This window comes from Canis lupus, chromosome 29, assembly GCF_048164855.1.
Source record: "Canis lupus baileyi chromosome 29, mCanLup2.hap1, whole genome shotgun sequence".
Taxonomy (NCBI): Eukaryota; Metazoa; Chordata; class Mammalia; order Carnivora; family Canidae; genus Canis; species Canis lupus.
The window spans coordinates 19995214-20016669 of NC_132866.1; the positions used below are offsets into that span (position 1 = coordinate 19995214).

The following is a 21456-nucleotide window of genomic DNA, read 5'->3' on the forward strand; positions in this document are numbered from 1 at the left end:
GCCAGAAATGTTTACGGTGGATATGAATATGCCTGTCCTGGCACACCCTTGCCAGTCCCAGATACTGTCATTTTTAAAAAAGTGCTAGTCTGATAGGTAAAAAATATTGCTTCATTGCTTTACTGTGAGAGGCCATTATTTTAAAATAGAGGCAGTTCTTTTCTCACCAGGGTCTTTTTAACATTATGTTCTTCGGGAGAGCAAGAATTAGGCAGCTGGAAGCTATGGGAGCATAGCTATGGTCTCTGCTGGCCCCTGTACTGATTAAACATACAATGACTTCCCCAAACGCCCGTTGACACTGGCTCTAGGCAGGTCCTCCACTCTGGTTTGGTACCACAGTTTACCCTTGGGTGGGCTTGGATTTGGGTTTCATTCATGGGCCTAAGCCCTGCTGACTCACTGCTTTTGTTCCTGTGCTGGGAAGTTCCGCCTCCGTGGAGCTCCTCGACTCTTAGCCAGAGGGCCTTCTTTGAGCTCCCTCATCGTGGGTGGGTCTCAGTTTTTCTACCCTATGTCTTCAGAAGGGAGAGAGTGCTTGGCCCTTTTCCCTTTACTTGGGAGTGCCAAAGGTTTTCCCTGTGGCAAGGCCAGGCTTGGCTGGTCACCACCAGGCAGACCATTTCAACTCTTTTGTTTGGAGGGTAATTTGCCTGTTTTTGGACTAACTTCCATTGCATTCCGTTCCCGGGGCAGTGCTGTGGCAGCATAAGGAACAGATCTGGTGCCATCATTTGGTGGACATGAGCAACTGCAGCTCAGAGGTAAAACCAGGAAACAAGGTTTCCTGCTTTTCTGAGAGATGAGTGTCACTGAATCCTTCTGTAGAAGCCTTCCATGGATGCCAAAGTACTTAAAAATTCCTGTTAAAATCTCAAGTCAGGCAGGTGACAGAGTCTTTTTTTTTTTTTTTTAAGGGCTGTTCAATCTCCGAGGATCGGACGTGGAGCACAATCCCGTGTTTTTCTCCTATGCAATCATAGGATTGGAGACGATCATGTGAGTGTTTGCCCCACAAGGGAAAGTCCTTCCTTCCTCACAGCTCCTCAGATGCTCTGTCTCCCTTCCTGGTCAACCCCATCGCTGCCTGAGGTCCTGCTGATGCATTGCTTTTCTTCTGCTTTTCCCCTTTCCTGCCTCTCTCTCCCTTTCCCTTCTGATCTTCCTACACAGTAGGTGTTTTTTACATCTCGCCTCTTTCTTAATCTTCCAGATGACTTGAAATCCATGAAAGTATCTCTAGTACTAGGAGATGAAAAAAAATAGGCAGGGACATCAGAACAAAACCGGAATGGTTAGTTCACAAGATTGCTTCTGCAAAGTCTTGGTCAGGCCATACACTGGATTCTAGGTTTTGTAGCAGCCAGTGCAAAGGGATGGATAGGCTCAGTGCTACAATCCTGGGTACACAATTCAGATAAACTCAGGCATTTGAAGGTCGGAAATGACACAGGAAGATGGTTATGCCTTGTTGAATTGTCTATTTATCTGCCAAGGAATTGCTTGTGACCTTCTTGTGGTTGTGCTTCTATCTGGATGGCTCTCTTTATTCACATAACATTTATGAGTTTCTAGAGTCTCTGTTGGCTGCTAGGTTGCATCAGACAGATAGGGTCTGGGGCTAGAGTTGGGGAGATGAGTGTCTCTTCAGGGGGTTCAGGCATGTAAGTGGGCACTGACTTATCAGTAGGATGGATATGGGGCCTGGCCTAAACTTGGGGGGTCACAGGAGACTGACAAGTAATACTGAAGCAGAGATCAAGGGCACATGTGAGCTGGTTAGGTGAATGGGGGCCATGAGGAATGGTGATCTAAGCAGAGGAGAACAGCATTGTCAGTGGCTCTGGGCAGGGGAGAGCACGATGGCTGTGAAGGACCTGGAGTGGCTTAGTGTGGTTGGAACACAGGAGTGTGAGGCCGGAAGGCGAGCAGGGGCCATGGAAAGGAAGGCCTGTAAGCCAAGTCCAGGAGCTCCGACCTTTGTTCTGAGGACACTGGGGAGCTGTTGAATGGATATTTCACAAGCAACCACATGATTGGGTTTGCAAATCATAGAGAATACTATGGCTGTGAACATGGGATGGCTAGGGGCAAGACTGGATCCAGGGAGATCAGCTAGGAGGCTGTGGCACAAATCCAGCAGGGAGATGGTGGCAGCGTGAACCTGGCCTGTGACTGGGCAGGGCTGGAGTCAAAGCTGGACAGATTGGATGGGATTTAGACTATAGAGATCTTAGTGGAGGGAAGGAAGGACATCGGGGACTGGCTGGAGGAACGAGGTGGATGGATATAACATACACAGGGATAGAGACAACTTGGTGAACAGGATGTGGGAAAGGAACACAGAGAAGGAGAAGCTGCTTGGTTTTGATTGCTAAAAGACGGAGCCTGTTGTATTTGTGGGCCCATGTTCCTCCCTCTCGCTCACATGCCCTCTTTTCTCTGCCACCTCACTTCTCGCTTCTCTGCAGGCTCTTCATTGATGGTGACCGCATAGATGACCCCAGTGTGAAGGAGCACCTGCTTTTTGACTTGGGCCTGGAAGCCGAATACAGAATCCAGGTGCTTCCCTACAAGTCCATCCTGAGCGAGCTCAAGGCTCTGTGTGCCAATCTCTCCCCAAGGGAGAAAGTGTGGGTCAGCGACAAGGCCAGCTATGCCGTGAGCGAGGCCATCCCCAAGGTTGGTAACCCTGCTGAGGCCCGTTCAAAGCCTGCACCTACCAGCTGCCAGCCCCTTCCCAGTTCTGGCATCCTGCAGCTTTGTCTTTGAAACAGAGGTTGTTCTGGACGATCTCTGGGACTGGCTGTCAGGTTAGGGATGACCTGTCCCTAAAGGAGCCCTTTGGGCTGGAGCCATCTTGAGGGTCTGAGGGCCCTTAGAACTCATTGAGTCTTCTGTGTTTTCCAAAATGTAGCATGAGAGAGGATCTTAGGTGGTAAATATGAATGCTTAGGTTTATTTAAGTGTTACCTGTTTTATTTTTTTATTTTATGTTTTTAAAGATTTTATTTATTTATTCATGAGAGACAGAGACAGAGAGAGAGAGAGAGAGAGAGAGAGAGAGAGGCAGAGACACAGCCAGAGGGAGAAGCAGGCTCCATGCAGGGAGCCTGACGTGGGACTTGATCCCAGGTCTCCAGGGTCATGCCCTGGGCTGAAGGTGGCGCTAAACCGCTGAGCCACCTGGGCTGCCCATGTTACCTGTTTTAAAAGCAATTTAGTGTACACTAGAAAAAAATATTTCTAGCATTTGAGACCATGATGTTATAAAAATTATTTCTTAAGACAGAGTTTAACAAACTAAGTTGATTTAAAGATGGTCTAAAGAAGTATTAAGTAAATAAAGGTCTAGAGGGTAGGCAGCCAGGGTGGGAGCTGAGTAGGTGGTATGAGAACACCTGAAATCTGGGAAACACAACATATGCCCCTTCCCTACCACATTTACCAGCTAAGGAGGCTGGGGACCCAGAGTGGCATGGGAAGTTAGAGACTGGTTGAAGGTCAAATGATAGTGATAGCGTTGCCCTTTACTGAGTCCCTGCTGGGTAGTGCTAAGCAGTGGACACCTGTCTGCTCATTTTCACTAGGGCTCAAGGCAGGACTGTAATCCAGGCCACCTTGGATGTATGTAGCCTTTTCAACTGTCCTGCCCTGGGCTTCTGGCTGCAAGTGGCCTTTGGCAAGCCCAGGGGTATCTCCTCTCTGCTCCATCCTGGGAAAAGCCTAGACCTACCTTGCGAGTGCACCCTACCACCCTTATAGTACGTGTGAGTCAGTCTTGACCTGAGTTTGGGGGTCATGCCTGCTTTCTTTGTTTCAGGAGGTCTACATGTGAGAGTGAGGGAATGAGATTGGAGAGAATGAATGCCTTTCAACAAGCTCTGTGCAAGAGCACAGATGTGGTCCTGAATCCCTCTCCCATAACACAGGGCTGGGTTCCAACTCATTCTTAAATTGGATAGGGTCTTCCCATACCATGAAGAGCAGGTGATGTGTGATCCCGGAACAAGATAGAGGAAGGAGTGGGAGCCCTCCCTCATCAGTCGTGTGTGTCCTCAGACAATGGGAAAAAGCCTCCTTTGTGCAGCAAGAAAGGGGTTATTTCGGTCAAGCTTTGATCGTTAGTGAAGTCTGACCATGATCATGACCATGACCATGGAGGCTTGAAAAGCAGTATCTTCCTGATGGCTGGCAGCCAGCAGTGTCCAAGAGCTGAGGATGGGGGCAATAGAAGAGAAATACTCTGATGGACTTTATCTTTTTGGAAGAGCTCAAGCCCCTTTCGTCATGCTCAGAGTCCTCAACCGAAAGGGGTGGGTCTTCAATCCCCAGGCACAGCCAGGTGGGTCCTGAGTGGGAGCTCTTCACATGATTTGTCTTACATGTGATGTGCTGGGTGAAGCCGTGCCTGCCTTGGCCTGGGGTGCGTGGAGCCGGGTTTGATTTCCCGGCCCTTGTGCCCCTAGGATCATCGATGCTGTATGCCTTACACCCCCATCTGCATTGCCAAAGCTGTGAAGAATTCTGCTGAATCAGACGGCATGAGACGAGCTCACGTGAGTAAAGCAGCCTGTGCAGAAGAGCGGGTGTCAGAAGGCCCATCCCAGTCCCTCGCCTGCCGCATGGCTTTGAGCCTGGCACAAGGTCAGAAATTCTCTGAGCCTTCCAGTGTTAATGAGAGAATGAAATCAAACACTCAGTGGGTTAGATCTTTACAGAGTCTAACATACACCACAAAAAAAGGCATTGATGATGATGTCTCTTAAAAGGCCCAGCATATGTTTCAAGGCCAGCGGTGGGTCTAGAAGGATGCAAGGCCCACAGATGGCTTTTGCCAGTGGCTTGACCGCTGAGGGATTTGCCCCTGTTCTCCGGGAGGGCCTTTCCTGGTTGTGCCCTTTCCCTGCTGGTGGGAATTGCTGCCCAGTTGTTTATAGGGAGTGCCTACATGAAAAGTCCTGATGGCTAGAGGGCGTGCCCTGTGGGTCCAGCCTTCTCGGTATCCTGCTAGGGCTGGGCTCTGAATTTGCCCAGCTGATTTGCAGTAATAACTTTAAAAAAAAAATGTCTCCATTGTTTGCACAGATTAAAGATGCTGTTGCCCTCTGTGAACTCTTTAACTGGCTGGAGAAAGAGGTTGGTTCTTAGTCTTTGTTTACCACATGGCTGTAAATTATTCAGAAGCTGTAAACGTGTGACTCTAACCGTGGCCCTCTGCTCTGGTGACCCTGAGGTCTAAGGTCTTGATCTAATTTTAGTACTCTCTCTTGGTAGTTCTTTCAGGAAATTTGGTGTGTATTTAGAATTTTTTTTTAATTGTTGAAAATAGTAACATTGATGAAGAAAGAATTTCCTTAACTGAGAGGACCTTTTCTGGGTCAAGGCATTGTCTTATAAGTGGAATTTCATTATAAGGAAAAATGACTCACAATAATATTATAGACAAGCTGATTGTATTAAGAGAAAAAGATCTTTGTGTACATTTTAGACTTCAATTTGAGATGTAAAACTCTGGATAGTATATTGACTCTTCGGCCATGAGTTTCTTGCCTTTTCATTCCTTATGGTTGACAGCAGGGGGATTGCTTTGTGCTGTTATTAAACAATCTCATGTTCCCTTTAAGTGTTATATAAACAACTCTTTAAAAGTAGCTTAAATTGGAAAAAGAGTATCACCCTTACTCCCACCTGTGTAACTATTTTATTCCCTCTGGCTGTTGTTGTTCTGTGTAAATCAATTTTACATGTCTCTCAGTGTATAGATATGATTTTGTATTTTATTTTATTCACTTAGTACCATAGTGTGAGCATTTTCCATGTGCTTTGAGGCCTTTAAAAAGGATCCAAATTGAAAAAAAAAAAAAAAAAAAAAAGGATCCAAATTGTAAAAGCATTGTGTGGTGACAGATGGTAGCTACACTTGTAGTGAGCATAATGTAACACAGAGATGTTGAATCACTCTGTTGTATACCTGAAACTAACATAGCATTGTGTGTCACCTACACTCAAAACCACAAAAAAACAAAAAATAAAAAACAATAGCAACAGAAAAATGGATCCAAATAGAGAGGTTGTGTTTAGTGGTTAGACCAATTTGCCATTCCTCCTATTTTCAAGTATTTAGAGCTTTTTTTTTTGCGCTATTATCAGCTTGTAATACTATCTTTGTGTTTATCTTTTTATTTAGGATGACTTTTTTAGGACGATATCCTAGCAGGAGATGCTTTTGAATTTTTAAACTTAGATGGATTGTTTGGGGAGGTTTTAGGGCATAACACGGAGGCAAATAGTTGAATCAAAAATTGAAAGGATAGAAACCCTTCTACTTTAGATAGTTTTGATAAGAGTCTTTGGAAATTCCCTCATTAAAGATGAGACATCAGCTGTGTCCTGTAGGTAGAAAGTTGGGACATGGGAAGTGAAGAAAAAAATAAGCTTTTAATGCATGCCCTTTAATATGTACGAAATGCATTGATATATTGCCCCAGATGGTTTATAAGCAACTCTCTTATAGGTGCCCAAAGGTGGTGTGTCTGAGATCTCAGCTGCTGACAAAGCCGAGGAATTTCGCAGGTAAGGAACCATGTCTGGGGGCGTGGGGGCATGAACCTTATGGTTATTTCTTTGGCAAGTTAAATGAGACTGAGAGGGCCCTGATTCTTGGCACAATAAAATCCTTTAAGCCGCTTTGCTCTCTGTGTCTTTCTGTTCTAGGCAACAGGCTGACTTTGTGGACCTGAGCTTCCCAACGATTTCCAGTACGGGACCCAATGGCGCCATCATTCACTACGCGTAAGGCATGCGGAGGAGCACGCTGCCTGGCTTTGCTGCTGCTTCTGCACAGAAGCCTGAGCAGGGGAGAGACATTATTTTACCAGAGGCCCCAATGCCCACCTCTATGTGTCTGTTGAAACTGTTCTTATATGGGACACGAGGACTTGTTATCTCTTGTTTCCTCTAAATCTCCAAGTCTCTGCCTTTTGGGAGCCTTGACCTCAGGTGTATGGCATTGATCTTCTCCATGATATAGTCAAATGGGTTGTCCCCTCTTTCCTTTCTGAGGTCACAAAAGCTGTATTCATAGCTCTTGATCATGGTGATCAGAATATTTTAGTGTTTGTCTTTCCTGATAATGGTAGCCTTCTTGATGTATGAGTCCAAACATCTTGTGAGCTCCATCCATCACCTCCTTACTGAAAAACTTATCACTAGGTTATTGAGCATCCTCTTGTGATAGGGAGGTAAGTAGCACCCTTTCTTTCCTCCCTGCGGGCTTGAAGCTTGGCACCCAGCCTATGGGGAATATCAGCAGATGATGTGCAAGATCCTGTGGACTCACAGCACAGAGCGTTCCCTGTACTCTGAGATGGGAGGAGCACTGATGAGTTTGGGAAATGAAACTTGGCTTGGTCATTAGGCTTTAGCTTCAGATTTGTCCAGTCGAATCGCTTTGCCTTGTGTTGAGCATTTTGAGTTCTTTGCTTCATATCTGTGATATACACAATCAGTGGAGGAATGCTTGGTCTGTCTCACCGGGCTGTATATAGGCAGAGATCCCTGCCCCCCCCCCCCCCCCCCCCTTTTAATAATTGCTTTTAGACCTTTTAGTCTTGGGGCAAATTTTGAAGTGGTGTGTGGGAGACAGTCACAGATGTGATTGTGCAGTTCTCTTACATTAATGCTTCTGTTCCAAAATTAAAATGTAAAAAGGACTATAGTTTTTTTTGTCTTATGTTTAATTCAGGTGATGAATTTCTTGGCTGGATACTATCCTAGAATTTTGCATATAATTAACACATGAAAAAATTTCAGATCAAGGAGGGGGAGAAGTCTGCTTCTGCTTTGGCATTTTTACCCTGTGGGCTGTGGGAAGCCTGTTGAGAAGCAGGGCGCTGGAGCTGGTTCCATATCTGATTGTCTTTCTCAGTCGTTTGGCTTGAGTGTGACCACTGATGCCCTTGGTGCTGAAGAGAGGAGGTGGTGCCTGGAAATGAAGGAGTCCTTCTCTCAGATGCAGGACAGAGACTTGGAATGCTCCCTTTAGCATTTCCCAGTGCAGTGGTACTATCTGGAAATCAGATCACTCTTTAAAAATACTTCATGTTCATTTAAAAAAAGTGCTTCGGCATTAGAACATTGTGATCCACTCCTTTTCCCAGTTAAAATCCCTTTAGTTTTTCTCCCAAACTGAGACATTTACCTTCTGCCTGTCTGGTGGTGTGGGGAGCACATGGGGAGGCCCCTGACGTGGAATCTGAGGCAGGGGCCTGGACTCCCACACCCAGAGACAATGACTCTTGGCCGCTCCATTCCCAGTTTTCAGGACTATAGCATGGTCCTCTTGAATCTATTGATTATTATTTCTGTAGCTTTTATAATTATTACATGAATACCTGTTTTGTTCCAGATACAAATAGAGATAGATGTGAAGAAATACGTTCTTCTTCCCTCTCTTGAGCTGCTTATCCAGTTGTGGAGATAGATTGACTGGGTCTTTGAGTAGTTCTAGAAGATTAAATTATTTGGAATAATTGTGTGGGTAACTTTTAATTTTGATATAATTTCAGACTTACATAAGTTGTAAGAGTAGTATAAGGAACTCTTGTATGTCTTCTCCCAGATTCAGCAAGTAAATTTGTGGAATAATTAATTTTTAATTAACTTTCTTAGGCCTGTCCCTGAGACGAATAGGACCTTGTCCCTAGATGAAGTATACCTGATTGACTCGGGAGCTCAGTACAAGTAAGTGAACTACGGCTTGATTGGGGTTGGGTAAAAAAACTTGAATAGGGAGCAAGCCAGGCTCCAGCCAAGGGTGCTCAGCTGGGAATCTCACTCTGCTCCAGGCACTAATGGAATCATTCTCATGTCTTGTCCTTTTTTTCACCCCTGCTTGAACTTGTCCATTGGTGACTCTTCCCACAAAAGGCTGTTTGATAGAAATGTTTAGTTCTTGGCCGGAAGTTGTTAAATACTAAATAAATAACTGAAAGCAAGCTTTCAAAACCATTGGAAAGGCTTCTTCCGTAGCTCATAAACTGCGTGCTAGCTCTCTGGACTTGCAGCGGCCCCAGGGCCTTACGAAGTGAGGGATTAATTTTAAATGAGTAAATGAGAAACTAGGGTTGCCCCTGAATTTCTGAATTTCCATCTTGATGTCTCGCAGCTTTCATACTCAGCCTCTAGAAAGTTTCTCAGAGAAGAACCCAAGATTTTGCTGGATCTGAATGTGGAACCCAGGAGAAGGAGCTGGAATAGATATTGTCTGCATTAAGAGAGCACAAGCCAGGCCTTTTAATGCTCCATTCCCACTGCAGTTGGGACTGTGGCTGATGGAGAGCCTGAGTATTTTTTTTATTTTTAAAGATTTTATTTATTTTTTAGAGAGAGAAAGAGAATGAGAGCAAGATTGGAGGGAAGGGCAGAGGGAGAGGGAATAGGAAAGAATCTCACTGACCTGATGCTGAGTGCAGAGCCCTACATGGGGCTTTGGATGCTTAACCGACTGAGCCACCCAGGTGTCCCTGGAGAGCCTGATTATTTGGTGGGGTCCGCCACATATGTGGAAATGACAGCCTAGCGTGGGACACATTGGTTACCATTAATGATAATAGCTTAGAGCTCAGGGTGTTGAGATGATTCAGTTTTAAATTTTAGTAGGATTGCAAAATTCCCATTTCTATGTTAGGGGTGTGAATTAGTCCACTCTAAGAGATGCCTTTGGGTATTTTTAGGGTCTAGTCCTTTGCTGTCCTGATGGGAGGAATTAGAGGTTGGCCCTGTTTTGATAGAAGCAGTCTCCTATTTGCTCCTATTTACTTTGTCCTCCTCCCCCTCATTTATAACCCCGTGATAGTGTCTCCGATGAGACAGTCCTCACATTGTAGACCAAAAGTGCTTATGTCAGGGCCTGACAGAGTTCATTCTCACTACCTCCGACCATCCTAGCATTCATACTTTGTTTCATTTTATTTATTTATTAAAAGATTGATTAATTTGAGAGAGAGAGAGAGAGATAGAGAGAAGACCACAAGCCGGAGGGGAGGAGGAGAGGGAGAGGGAGAGAGTGAATCTCAAGCAGACTCCACACTGAGCATGGAGCCCGATGTGGGGCTTGATCTCAACGACCCTGAGATCATGACCTGAGGTGAAACCAAGAGTTAGATGCCTGACTACACCACCTAGGTGCCCCTGAGCAAAAGCTTATTTTTAGTGAACACTAATCTGTCCTTTCTTTTGGAAAGGGATGGGACGACAGACGTGACACGGACCATGCATTTTGGGACCCCTACAGCCTATGAGAAGGTAAGCTGGAGCAGAAAACGAGAGAGCCCTCCCTGTTTTCTTAAGAATGGCATTGCTTTTATGAAAAGGAATTGTATAATGAAGTAAAATTTGTCTGTCAGTTAGTAAAACAGCTCATTACTCTGGAGCCTGGCTTATCTGCTTCGTGATGTCCATTTAATTAATTACTGGAGAAATTTTAAAAGCATTCCATTTGCTAAGGTCAGAGCCACTCAGATTTCAGTTTACACAGCGTCAGTGTTCTCTTGAGTCAGGAAATCTCTATGGAGATGGGAGTGGGGTAGTGAAACGTCTGCTTTTTACACACGGTCTTGATTTGATTCTGAAAGCCACCTGCCTTCTTTTAAGTTCAGCATTTCCATCTATGGCTTACCTCAGGCACCCCCTGCAATGGTACACACTGCTTAGGTTGTGCTGTCTGGCGTGGAGAGGAGATGGCAGTGAGGTAGAGGGATGTGCACCAGGAGTCTGGAGGTTGGACTTCAGGTCTTCTCTGCTGTACACTGGCCCCGTGACTTGCCTAAAGCACTTAGACCACCTCCATAAAAAGGGGGGTAAGAATACCTGCCTCCAGGGCTGGTTGTAAAGGTGCCATGACCCTGGTAAGTTCCTGGATCAGTCCCTACCAGGTGAATGTTGGTTGAGTCTCTTGAGTGAATCTGTTTTTCTAGGAGCTCCTATAGGAAGTATATCCCAGGGGAAGAGTTTTATGCTAAGCTGCAGAGCAGATTTCATAGTTTTAGTCTTGTACCTCATCTGTTTGTAGACACGAGCACCTTAAAATAATTTGACCTCCGTGCCACATACCTTTGGCATGATTCTTTTGTGCAGGCTAAAGAGCTCGAGACCAGATTGAAGGGTGTGGGTTTAGTCATGGTTCTGTACCTTACTGGCAAGCCACTAACCTTCCAAGCAGCACTCTTCTTTTCCAGGCAGTAGGGCTAAGCCCTGAGTATAACACTGGTAAGGGGCACAGATGCTGGAGCAAGACCGCCTGGCTTCAAGGTCAGATGCTGCCAATTACGAGCTACACCATTGGCAGGCTAATTCATCTGTGTCAAGTGAGGGTGACAACAGAATCTCCAGCATAGCGTGTGGCGTTTAGTGTTCAGTGCTTAGTACCATGCCTGGCACAGGGGGACTAGCTCGGTAAATGTTAGCTGGTGTCATCAGGATTTTTTGTTACTTTTCCTCGTCTTTCTCAGGCTTAAAGTGTATCAGAATGTTCATTACAAGGGAAGGACCTGTGGACTCATCTCTCTGACAGTTCTCTTTTAACTAAATTTAATTTCAGGATTTTCTAAAAAATCGGCCCTATGGCCCACCTTTTTTTTTCCACCAAAGTTTTTTCTTTTTACTCTGATTTTCTCTGTGGTGTTGCTAAAAACCTTCAGAAGCAAGGTTTTCTGAACTGCCGGGAAACTACAGGACCGAAGCATCATGTCCTCATTCTGCAACATGCCTCCTGGGTTTTCTTTGGCAGGAATGCTTCACATATGTCCTCAAGGGCCACATAGCTGTGAGTGCAGCCGTTTTCCCGACTGGAACCAAAGGTAGGTGGTTCCTTCTGTCATATGGCAGGCTTTTTCTTGTTCAGGCACCAAACATGTCTAAATTTGAGTAGGAGAACATTTCCTTTCTTGTCATGTAAGGCCCAGCCAGGGCTAGTGTTGCATGGAGTCTCCTAGAACCACTGACTGAGCTCAGGGAACCTCCCAGGGAGCCAGGCTTCGGTTTGGGCCTGACATCAGCGGTGTACCTCTCCTAACCACCTAAGGTGTTAGATGAGACATATAGGTGGATCCCAGGAGAGAGCAGCCAGGGCTGAAGGCCTCCAGACCTGAGTGGAGGTTGATACAGCCTCCTATCTGTCCTGCCTCAGTGGACCAGTGCCTCCTTTTGGGATCCTTGTCAGGATTTATTTTCCTGGGGACCTGACTTCACATATATACCAGATGAGGACTGATGGCTGGGCATTGGATCTGCTTAGATTGGGCCTGCATTCATCTCCCTTGGCATCTACTTCCTTGTAGTCTGTTTAGAGTCTCCTCTTTGTAATCCTGAAGCCTCAGGATCCCAGAGCCAGGAAGGGGATGTCTGTATCATCAACACCCTGAGCTGCTGCAAGGTATCCAGCCCCTTCACTGGCTTCCTGGACAAACAGTTCTCTAGCTTCAGACTGAGCTCCAGACTGGCTGGGGAGTGGCCGTCCTTGGGAGCTCTGATTGTTAGTTCTTTCTTAAGCTGGGTTGAAATCAGAGCCCTCCAGTAACTTTTACACGTTGGTTTCTGTTTCACTTTCTGGAGCCAAGCATAATAAATCTAATCTCTAAAGTGCTTTGCAAATTGAAAAGTACTGGACAAATATCATCAAGTGGTTCTTATGTGTCTTTCAGGACACCTTCTTGACTCGTTTGCCCGCTCAGCTTTATGGGATTCTGGCCTGGATTACCTGCACGGAACAGGACATGGTGTTGGGTCTTTTCTGAATGTTCACGAGGGTCCTTGTGGCATCAGTTATAAAACCTTTTCTGATGAGCCTTTGGAGGCAGGCATGATCGTCACTGATGGTAAGTGTCCCTCACATCCAGGGTGTGCACGGGTCTTTGAGCCTGTATGAGGCTCTCTGTTGTTTCTTATATTTTGATGATCTTAAAGTAAATTGGATATAATTTCCCCCTTTTGTCACCTTGAATTTAACAAGACAACTTTTTATGATTATAAAAGTGGTACGTGTTCATTTTAGAAAAGGTGAGACTGTGGGACAGTGTGTGGAAGATGAAAATCATTTGGAATCCAACTACCTAGGGGGAAACATTGCTTAATATTTTGATGTTATAGCTGTTGGTCTTTTATATATGTGTGTATCTTTTTTTTTCTAATCATTCCGATTCTACTGGATGACATATTGTTTGTATTCTACTTTCTTACTTAATGTACTACTTTTCCCACATCATTACCAGATCTCTGCATAAATTTTAATGCCTGCATCGTGAATGTGCTCCAGTGATTTATTTGGTGAACCCTCTGTAATTGTATTCCCTACCCTGGCACCTGTTTTCAGGGACTTAGGAACCTTTTTGTTCTTCGAGTACCTATTGGGGGTAGCCTTATGGAGGAGGCATCTCTGGGCTCTTGTGGCTGGACTTGAGTGGGCTCTTGACCTGTTTCCCCTGCTCCTTCAGAGTGGAACTGTCATTCCAGGAGCAAGCCCTTCCCCTCTGTGTGCACGTGTCCATCATGGGCTGCTTTTCATTTCTGGGTTTGATTTCTTTTAGAGCCGGGGTATTATGAAGATGGGGCTTTTGGAATTCGCATTGAAAATGTTGTCCTGGTGGTTCCTGTGAAGACCAAGGTAGGTGATTATTTATTTATTAATTTATTTAAAATTTTTCTAATTTCTAATGAGGCAAAATGAAGATGTTTGTCTTTGGAGCCACGAATGTGCCATTCTGGAGCCAAACTGGATCTTCCTTGCCCCGATATCAGGGAGTCCCTTAGAAATTACTCTCCTCTGCGAAACCAGAAAGAAAAACCTTAGTGAATTGGGATCCACAGCTGGAATTCATGGGCCCCAGGCAGGCCCCTGCCAGATGTGATTTGGAGCTCTCTCTGAGTTTACTGGAGACTGCTTCTTGTCATGATGCTTCCTCTACTGGGGGCAAGTGTTGGGGCTGAGAGAGGTGCTTGTTTAACGGCTCCTCCCAAACCCGGGGCCAGGGCTTGGAAACTGTATTTTCAACAAATGTCTCAGATGATTTTTATTGGGTAAAACTGAGGAACCCTCAGTTATCCATGGGTCAGGCCCCGCAGGCTGGTGATTAGACAGGTCTTTTGCCCTCCACAAGACAGGTGCTTCACCTCCCCATCACTATTATCAAGAGGTTACAAGGCTTGAGGTGCTAGGCTTTACCTAGAAGACCCATTTATTCCTGTTCTGTGGTGATGGTGGAAATGGAACAGTTGGCAAGAAGTGGCTTCCTTTTTTTTTTTTTTTTTTTTTAAGAAGTGGCTTCCTAAGCCTGCTCTCTGCTTCCACATTGAAGTCACTGTCCTTGTGAGTGGCCTCTCACCTCACTCAGTCCCACAGGCCTTGCCAGGAGCAGAGACCCAGCATGCTGGCAGGTGCCCTGGCCATTCCATGCTATATAGCATGGACAGACCTGTTATCAGTCACCTGATGAGACCAGCTAGTCAAGGCAGGACACATGGTTAACTTAAATAAAAGTGATGTTGGGGACTTGTACTCCGATAGAGTCTTGAGAACCCAAACCAATGATGCCCCTCATCCAGACTCTACCATGCTCTGCCCCTGCTGCTTCTCTTTCACAGTGGACATTAGCTTGCAGACCTGCTGCTGACAGCCCCCTCCTTGGCATAGCGGAGCAGCTCGAGGACAGTGGCATCAACTGGGTTCATTGTACCTCCTGGGCCTATGAAAATGCCGACCGGCTTACCCCTTCTTGGTTTCCTAGTCACACCTGGCCCCAGGGCATGGGGGCGGTGATCATGTCTGGGGGGAATGACCTCATGGTGGTTCACTGTGGTAGAGAGGAGTAAAAACTTGTGTTTTCTTCCTTTTCCAACAGTATAACTTCAATAACCGGGGAAGCCTGACCTTTGAACCTTTAACTTTGGTTCCAATACAGACCAAAATGATAGATGTGGATTCTCTTACAGACAAAGAGGTAATGAGGGTGGCTTGGAAGAGACAGAATGAGAGTGGGGGTGGAGAGCTTACCTCATATTCTCTAGTCTGTTCTCACTTTTTTAGAGGTGTGTGCCACCTGAGTCTGAAAATCCTGGGTCTCCTGAGGACTATAGGTGCTTGTCCTGCATTTATTTGTTGGCTCTCCAGGTAGAGATAGTCCTCCTTGCACCATTGTGGGGCTGCAAGTCTATGACTGGGACTGGTCTATGTTGCTTTCCTTGAGGCCCAGACCTGTAGGTGTGCTGAGGTGCGTTTAGCAAACCATGGGCCACGCGTCTTCTCTCTGAAAAGCCGGATGGGTGGTAGGGCCTGTTGGCCATTGCATATGCCAGATTGTTTTCTCGTGTTGAATGAAACATTAAGGGAATGAAAAGCAAAATCTATTATCACATGCCCAGTTTTCACACAGAGAGAAGAGAGGTGGTGCCTACTATCTGGTCACTCCAGGCTGTGAAACTCTTTGTAAAGCTTGGAGCACAGTGGTGCCCACTATCAAGCTCAGAGGGTTGCAGGTCTTGAACCCCCCCTCACATCCTGTGGTGGGTGTCCAGGCCCACAGGGCCAGGTGAGGCGGCAGGCCCCGGGACCCAGAGTAAGGCCTGAGGGATCAGGCAGGTGATGAAAATCAGAGTAGAGAAAAGGGTCAGAAACAGGGCAGGAACAGTCAGCACTGGACAGACAAACCGTTCCCAAGCCAGAAGCCAGGAGGACACAAGTTCCAGAGCAAGGCAGGTGACTGATGGGAGCCAAAGGCAGGACAAGCATGACAGGTTACTGTAGGAGCAAATTTTTGTTGCCCAGAAGAGCCACTGGCCTCATCCTGGGGACCTTGAAGTGCCCCTTCAGGCATCTGGGCCTCATGCTTGGCACCAGAGCAAATGCCTCCAAGGCCTGAGGAAGCCTCGCTGTTGGACTGTAGAATGGGACTCCCCAGCCAGAAGCCTCTTTTCCCTTATCCAGCTCACAGATGGGTGACAGAAAAAGGCCATCTACTTCCTGCTTAGCATGGGCACCTCTGCTTAACCATCATTGTCCTTGACCAGCCAGATGTCCCCACTCACGGCACTTAAACGAGGGGTACTGTTGTGGCTTTATTCAGCATGTAGATGGTGCTGGACAGGAGATAGCTTGTCGGCAGCACAGGGTCCAGTGTGTCTCTGGCAGGAAGAGTTCCTTCAGCAATCCAGGGGCTCGTCTTGAGCCCCCCTAGGGTGACTCAGGTGAAAGGGAACATGAACATATGAGTGGGCATGGAAGCCATCCTGCTTTGAATCCTTGGTGCACTGTAGGAGCCAATGTCTCTTCTCACGGGCTTGGATACAGCTTCCAGGGTCTTAGCAAGGGATTCTCCTGCAATCCTGTAAAAAGTCACTCTCCTCTCGGCAGCCCATGGCAGTGGCTTCCTACCACATAACTCTAGGTCACACAGTCTTTGCTGTCCCTATAAAGTGCACTATCAGGAGCCATTCCTCCCAGTGATACTCTACTTTGTCCCGGGAAATAGTACATGGGGAGGAGCAAGGCCATTCTTCTTTGAGGGAGAGTTTTGTTAACCTAACTCAGTCCACCCCATGACATTGGACATAGACCAGTGGGCTCTGTTGTCATCATTGGTTCATTACTACACTGTGCACGGCCAAGTCACTGAACTGTTCTTTCTACCAATTAGTTTTTATAGGGCAGATAGTATCTTCTTAGCCTTAGATCATAAGCAAGTTCCTACAAAGAGCAGTAGATGTATTTAACATATCAAGCAGAGTACATTTGTTGTTTCTTTTAGCAAAAGAATCTTTTTCCATGTACCCCTTAATAAATCTGGGGCTTCATTCTCTTTGAAGGCACATTACTACCCACAACCAGATTCTTTCCATTTGGCTTTTATGATACTTGGTCATGCCCGTTACCATCTCCCAAACAGTCTTTTTGGTTTCTTTAGGGACTTTGTGGGTTGGGTTTGCATTCCCATTCTTTATCACCAGATGGCAGCTGAGGACTTTGGTCATGAACATGGGCGGCTGCAGACTTTCAAGGCCTTTGGGATGTTGGTCAGGCCCCACTGAGGATGTGGGTACAACTGAAAGGGTCTTAGGGGACTTTGACCTTGGCTTCAGGGTTGGCTGCCTTGGGCTGCAGGCTGTCTTGTAGCCCATTCTGACCCATAGCAGTCTGCTAGCTTTTGACACCCTGTCCTGCTCCCCAGCTCCCAGCAGGGGCTAGTAGATTCTTAATAGTGGGGAGTGGAGCCCTGGCTGGGTCAGAGCCCCCTGGCAGTACCACTGCATCTGTCTGCCCATCTTAGTCCCTGAGCTCATCCTTGTACGTGGGCAAGACCATAGTCCCTGATGTCCATCCTTTTGTAATACCACTGCCTTCCCACATGGTGTGTGGGTCATCACAACAGCAGCATAGATGATGATATTACTCTTGCCATCCTCACTGCAGCTGAGTGTCTGGTCAGGCCCACTTCATGGACAGTGAAGAGAATAGGTGGTAGTCCTCTGGGTAGAACTTGCTTCACTCTAGCCTTCACACCCACCCTGCCCCAAGGGGGAGACTTCACCCTTTTATGGCTACAGAACTTTCACCATCAGGTGCCGGGAATCAGCTCTGACCCAGGCACCAAGTCCTGTCAGACCTCCTTCATTCTTACCTCTTTTTAAAAAAATCTCTTGGGGTGGTGGGCACATTCAGCTGAGTGTCTGAAAGTTAAGCTCCCAGCCCCATCCTGTAGCACCGCAGTCCTTGGTCGCCAAAGGTTTGGGGTTCATCTAGATAGCCACACTCCCAAGACCCATAGGGGCTCAGCTGATCCTAGTTTATTCAGCTTTGTCAGTGGATACAAATAGGAAACTCAGTGCATTGGTGGGACACCTTCAGGTATGTCTCTTAGCAGGGCTCTTACTGGCCATCTCAGCGCTAGTTTTCAGTACTCTCTCCTCCACTGCCACCCTGAGATGGCGAAGGTATTTGGGAACAAGGCCACATAGGTGGGCGTAGAACCTACCAGATTGCCTGCCCCATCCCTCTTACAATGTCCTGTGGTTGTGGCTTCTGGGGGTCCTGTTGAGAAGAATACCTGGTTCCAGGTTACTCTGACTCAGGGGAGCCCAACACCATGACTTGCTCTCAGGTAAGTATGGTTCCTTCACACGCAGTAGACTGTTCTGGAAGCATTTTGCCGGAAGTGATGTGGCCTTGTCCCATCGATTTCCAGGGAAATAGAACACGAGGAAGTCACTTGTCCCTAAGTAGGGGGAGAAGGTTTTGTGTATCTTTGTCCTCAACTTGTAATCCTGGCACTCGGGGCCTCCCTGTTTGCCCATGGAATCCTTGGGAGGGGTGTGAATACCGCATTTGGCTTTCTCCCTTCTTGTAGTGTGATTGGCTCAACAACTACCACCTGACCTGCAGGGATGTGATCGGGAAGGAATTGCAGAAGCAGGGCCGCCAGGAAGCTCTCGAGTGGCTCATCAGGGAGACACAGCCCATCTCCAAACAGCATTAATGCCTCCCTGGTTTGGGTTTTTGTAAGATGCTCCAGGGAAGGGAAGAAACCTGGCAGATTCCTGACATCTGTCTCCTTTCCTCTCCTTCCTTTCTTCCCCTTTTTACTTTGAGATTCTAAGGAGAACTGAAAATCTTCTTATCCTCTTTGATATTTTCTTGCAAACACTCGATCTTTTATGATTTTTTTAATTATTGAGAACGAGCCAAGAATAAAATTGCTGCACTGGAAGGAGGGTCCCCCCAAAACTGAACACTTGACCCGGGGGGACGCCTCGAGCAGCCACAGTGAGTTCTCTGGCCCGTGATGGTGAAGCCCTGCGCGCTTGCTCTCTGATGGTTCCAGGTGCTAGTACATCATTCACAATCTCCTTGATTCATGGGACTGTATTTATGATCAGTGAATAAAATGTCAAAATGTACTCTGTCTCAGCCGTGTCTTTCCTCGCATCACTGTCCACCCTGCGTGTTAGACAAGCTCATTCCTAGGGCTGGTGGCCTTTGGGGGAGATGTTTTCTAGGTAGAAGGTTCCCTCTGAGGGCAGATCCCTGGCCTCCCCACATATTTTCTGGCTTAACTGGAAAGCCTCCCTTTCTTTTCTCTAGAAAACCCAATATTTTGGTGAGTATGTCAAAAGTGAGTCTTCTGTGGTCCATCCGGTGTCACACATTGCGGGGTCTCCCCCGCACACCAAAGCCATCATATTTCCTTGCTTGTGCACAGTGTTCTGTGGTAAGTGCCTGCGACTCCCCATCCTTGGGCTTTCTCTTGACTTGCACACATGGGGCAAGCCCAGAGGGCTGCAGAGCTGATGTTCCATGACAGACCATCATAGTTGGGCACAGGAGAACAGACTTCTTCAGCCCTTGACTGGGATGTCTGAGGTGTGGTCTACACTGACTCGTGGGGTTGCCCAGTGGGATGGAGCCCCGCTGCCCACCACGGTAACTTGTTCAAGAACACACCCTTTATTTTCTTCCTTTCCTTCTGTGTTTCACTTTTCCTTTTCCCCACCGGTATTTCCTGGGGACATCCCCCCAATAAACTAATTACACACAAATCCTTGTGTCAGGGCCTGCTTTTTAAGGAACCCAACCTAAGACATACCCTGGAGATACAGCCACTAATCTGGTATATGTTTTTTCCAACTTCTTTGTGCTAAGTATTCAGTAACATGTAGAACAAGTATATGTGTATAAAAGAATACGTATGTGGAAACTAATACAACACTGTGTGTCAATTATACTTGGATTTAAAAAAGTGACAGACTGCTTCCAGTCTGAATTTAACACTGAATATTAGAAATGGAAACCTCTTTGACTGAATTGATAGTGTTGTGTACATACAACCTAAATCTAGTTTTAATCTGTTAGGAAATTCAAGTTATGTTTGGTTTGATGGGTTAATTAGTAACTTCTGAAAGTACATCTTCTCTGCTGTCAAGATGAGATTATCAGTTCAAAATGCGGATTTAAGTTCTCTGAAACGGAGGGAAATTTTTAAAATACGTGAATATTTTACATTTTTGGATTTATGGTTTTAATATCTGAAAAATATTAAAATTAAATAACCTCCTTAATCATAAAAAAGAAAGAATATGTATGCATGCACACACACACATCACATGCATAAACATTGGGTCATGCTATACATATTACCAAATTTTTTTTTATTTGGCGGTATATCCAATTATTTTTCTTTTTTTTCTTTTTTTTTTTAATATTTATTTATGATAGTCACACAGAGAGAGAGAGAGAGGCAGAGACACAGGCAGAGGGAGAAGCAGACTCCATGCACCGGGAGCCCGATGTGGGATCCGATCCCGGGTCTCCAGGTCACGCCCTGGGCCAAAGGCAGGCGCTAAACCGCTGCGCCACCCAGGAATCCCCTCCAATTATTTTTCTATATTGGTGCACACAGATCTGATTATTTGTGATATTTCATTGTATGGCTAGCTCTTTAAAACTAATCTCATTAAATCTTAAACCATATCTTGGATTCGAATGGCTTTGAAAGATGAACAATATAAGCATGCTTCGGCCATCCACCAAAAGCATGGTTGGCAATATCTGTTACTTTCTGCAGCTGGGGAAGCAGAAAATAGAGTGATCTAATCTATTTTTACCATTCAGAACCAGAATGTCAGCAGGGAAAGTTTCACTGATAACGATGATCCTTAAATTGACAGAGTGCCTAAAAACACTTGCCAACATTTCCGTTGTCCTTCCTCTCTTCTTTTCTCTCAAGGATCGTTGGTTCCACCTGCTATGTGGGAGGAAGCAAGATACATGGCTAGTTCTCAGGTTGTATTTGTGATGTGGACTCAAAATAACAGGATGCATTTTGATCCACCAAAGATCAATTCTTGAATATGTGTGTTTGACACTTGCTCCTCTTTCTGTGTCCCATAGGATTGGACTTAAGTTTCTCCTTAAATGATAGGATGTATTAATCATGTTTCTCCTCCATCATCCCTCTAAAAGTCAGAAGACCTCCCCTTTAGGACTCAGACCATCATCTCTTCTGATATCCTGAAGGTTTTCCTCTCTCAGGAAACGGGAGCTGTGAATTGCAGTTGATCTGGAGTTCAAGCAGACCATAACTCAAGTGTGACAGCAGCTCCACTGTTTGTTCAGCAGGCTGTTAAGCCTGTCACTTCCCAAGGCAGCCTTAGAGAAAAGTTTGATTTAATTGGCTCACGCCCAAGAAGCAAAGGTTCCTGGTGCCAGGTTCCTGGAACTTCCTGCCTGGATCTGTGTCTTGACATTAAGGCCAAGTGCCAACACTAGGCAAGCTGATCCCAGAAAGATGGAGAATCGGAATAAAACCACAATGTGCAAGTGCTTAAAGGGAAGATGAGATAAACGTGAGTCAAAAGACTCTTCTTTACTTTTAAATAAATGATTAAAAAAAAAAGTTTAGGTGTAAAAGC

General features: G+C 46.0%; 1 protein-coding gene across 11 annotated transcripts in view; it reads left to right on the forward strand.

Annotated features, from left to right (window-relative positions):
* The window catches only part of XPNPEP1 (X-prolyl aminopeptidase 1), a 54530-nt gene extending 35585 nt beyond the window's left edge, over positions 1-18945 (forward strand). For all 11 annotated transcript variants that reach the window (XM_072805379.1, XM_072805386.1, XM_072805381.1 and 8 more), the window contains 13 exons: positions 918-999; positions 2472-2682; positions 4470-4559; positions 5089-5139; positions 6518-6576; positions 6718-6795; positions 8674-8745; positions 10248-10308; positions 11792-11861; positions 12705-12878; positions 13587-13663; positions 14898-14996; positions 18396-18945. In XM_072805379.1, coding sequence (XP_072661480.1) covers positions 918-999; positions 2472-2682; positions 4470-4559; positions 5089-5139; positions 6518-6576; positions 6718-6795; positions 8674-8745; positions 10248-10308; positions 11792-11861; positions 12705-12878; positions 13587-13663; positions 14898-14996; positions 18396-18524 — 1253 coding nt within the window. In that variant the 3' untranslated portion in view covers positions 18525-18945. The remainder of the gene's footprint in view (positions 1-917; positions 1000-2471; positions 2683-4469; positions 4560-5088; positions 5140-6517; positions 6577-6717; positions 6796-8673; positions 8746-10247; positions 10309-11791; positions 11862-12704; positions 12879-13586; positions 13664-14897; positions 14997-18395) is intronic.
* Positions 18946-21456: the final 2511 nt, after the last annotated feature.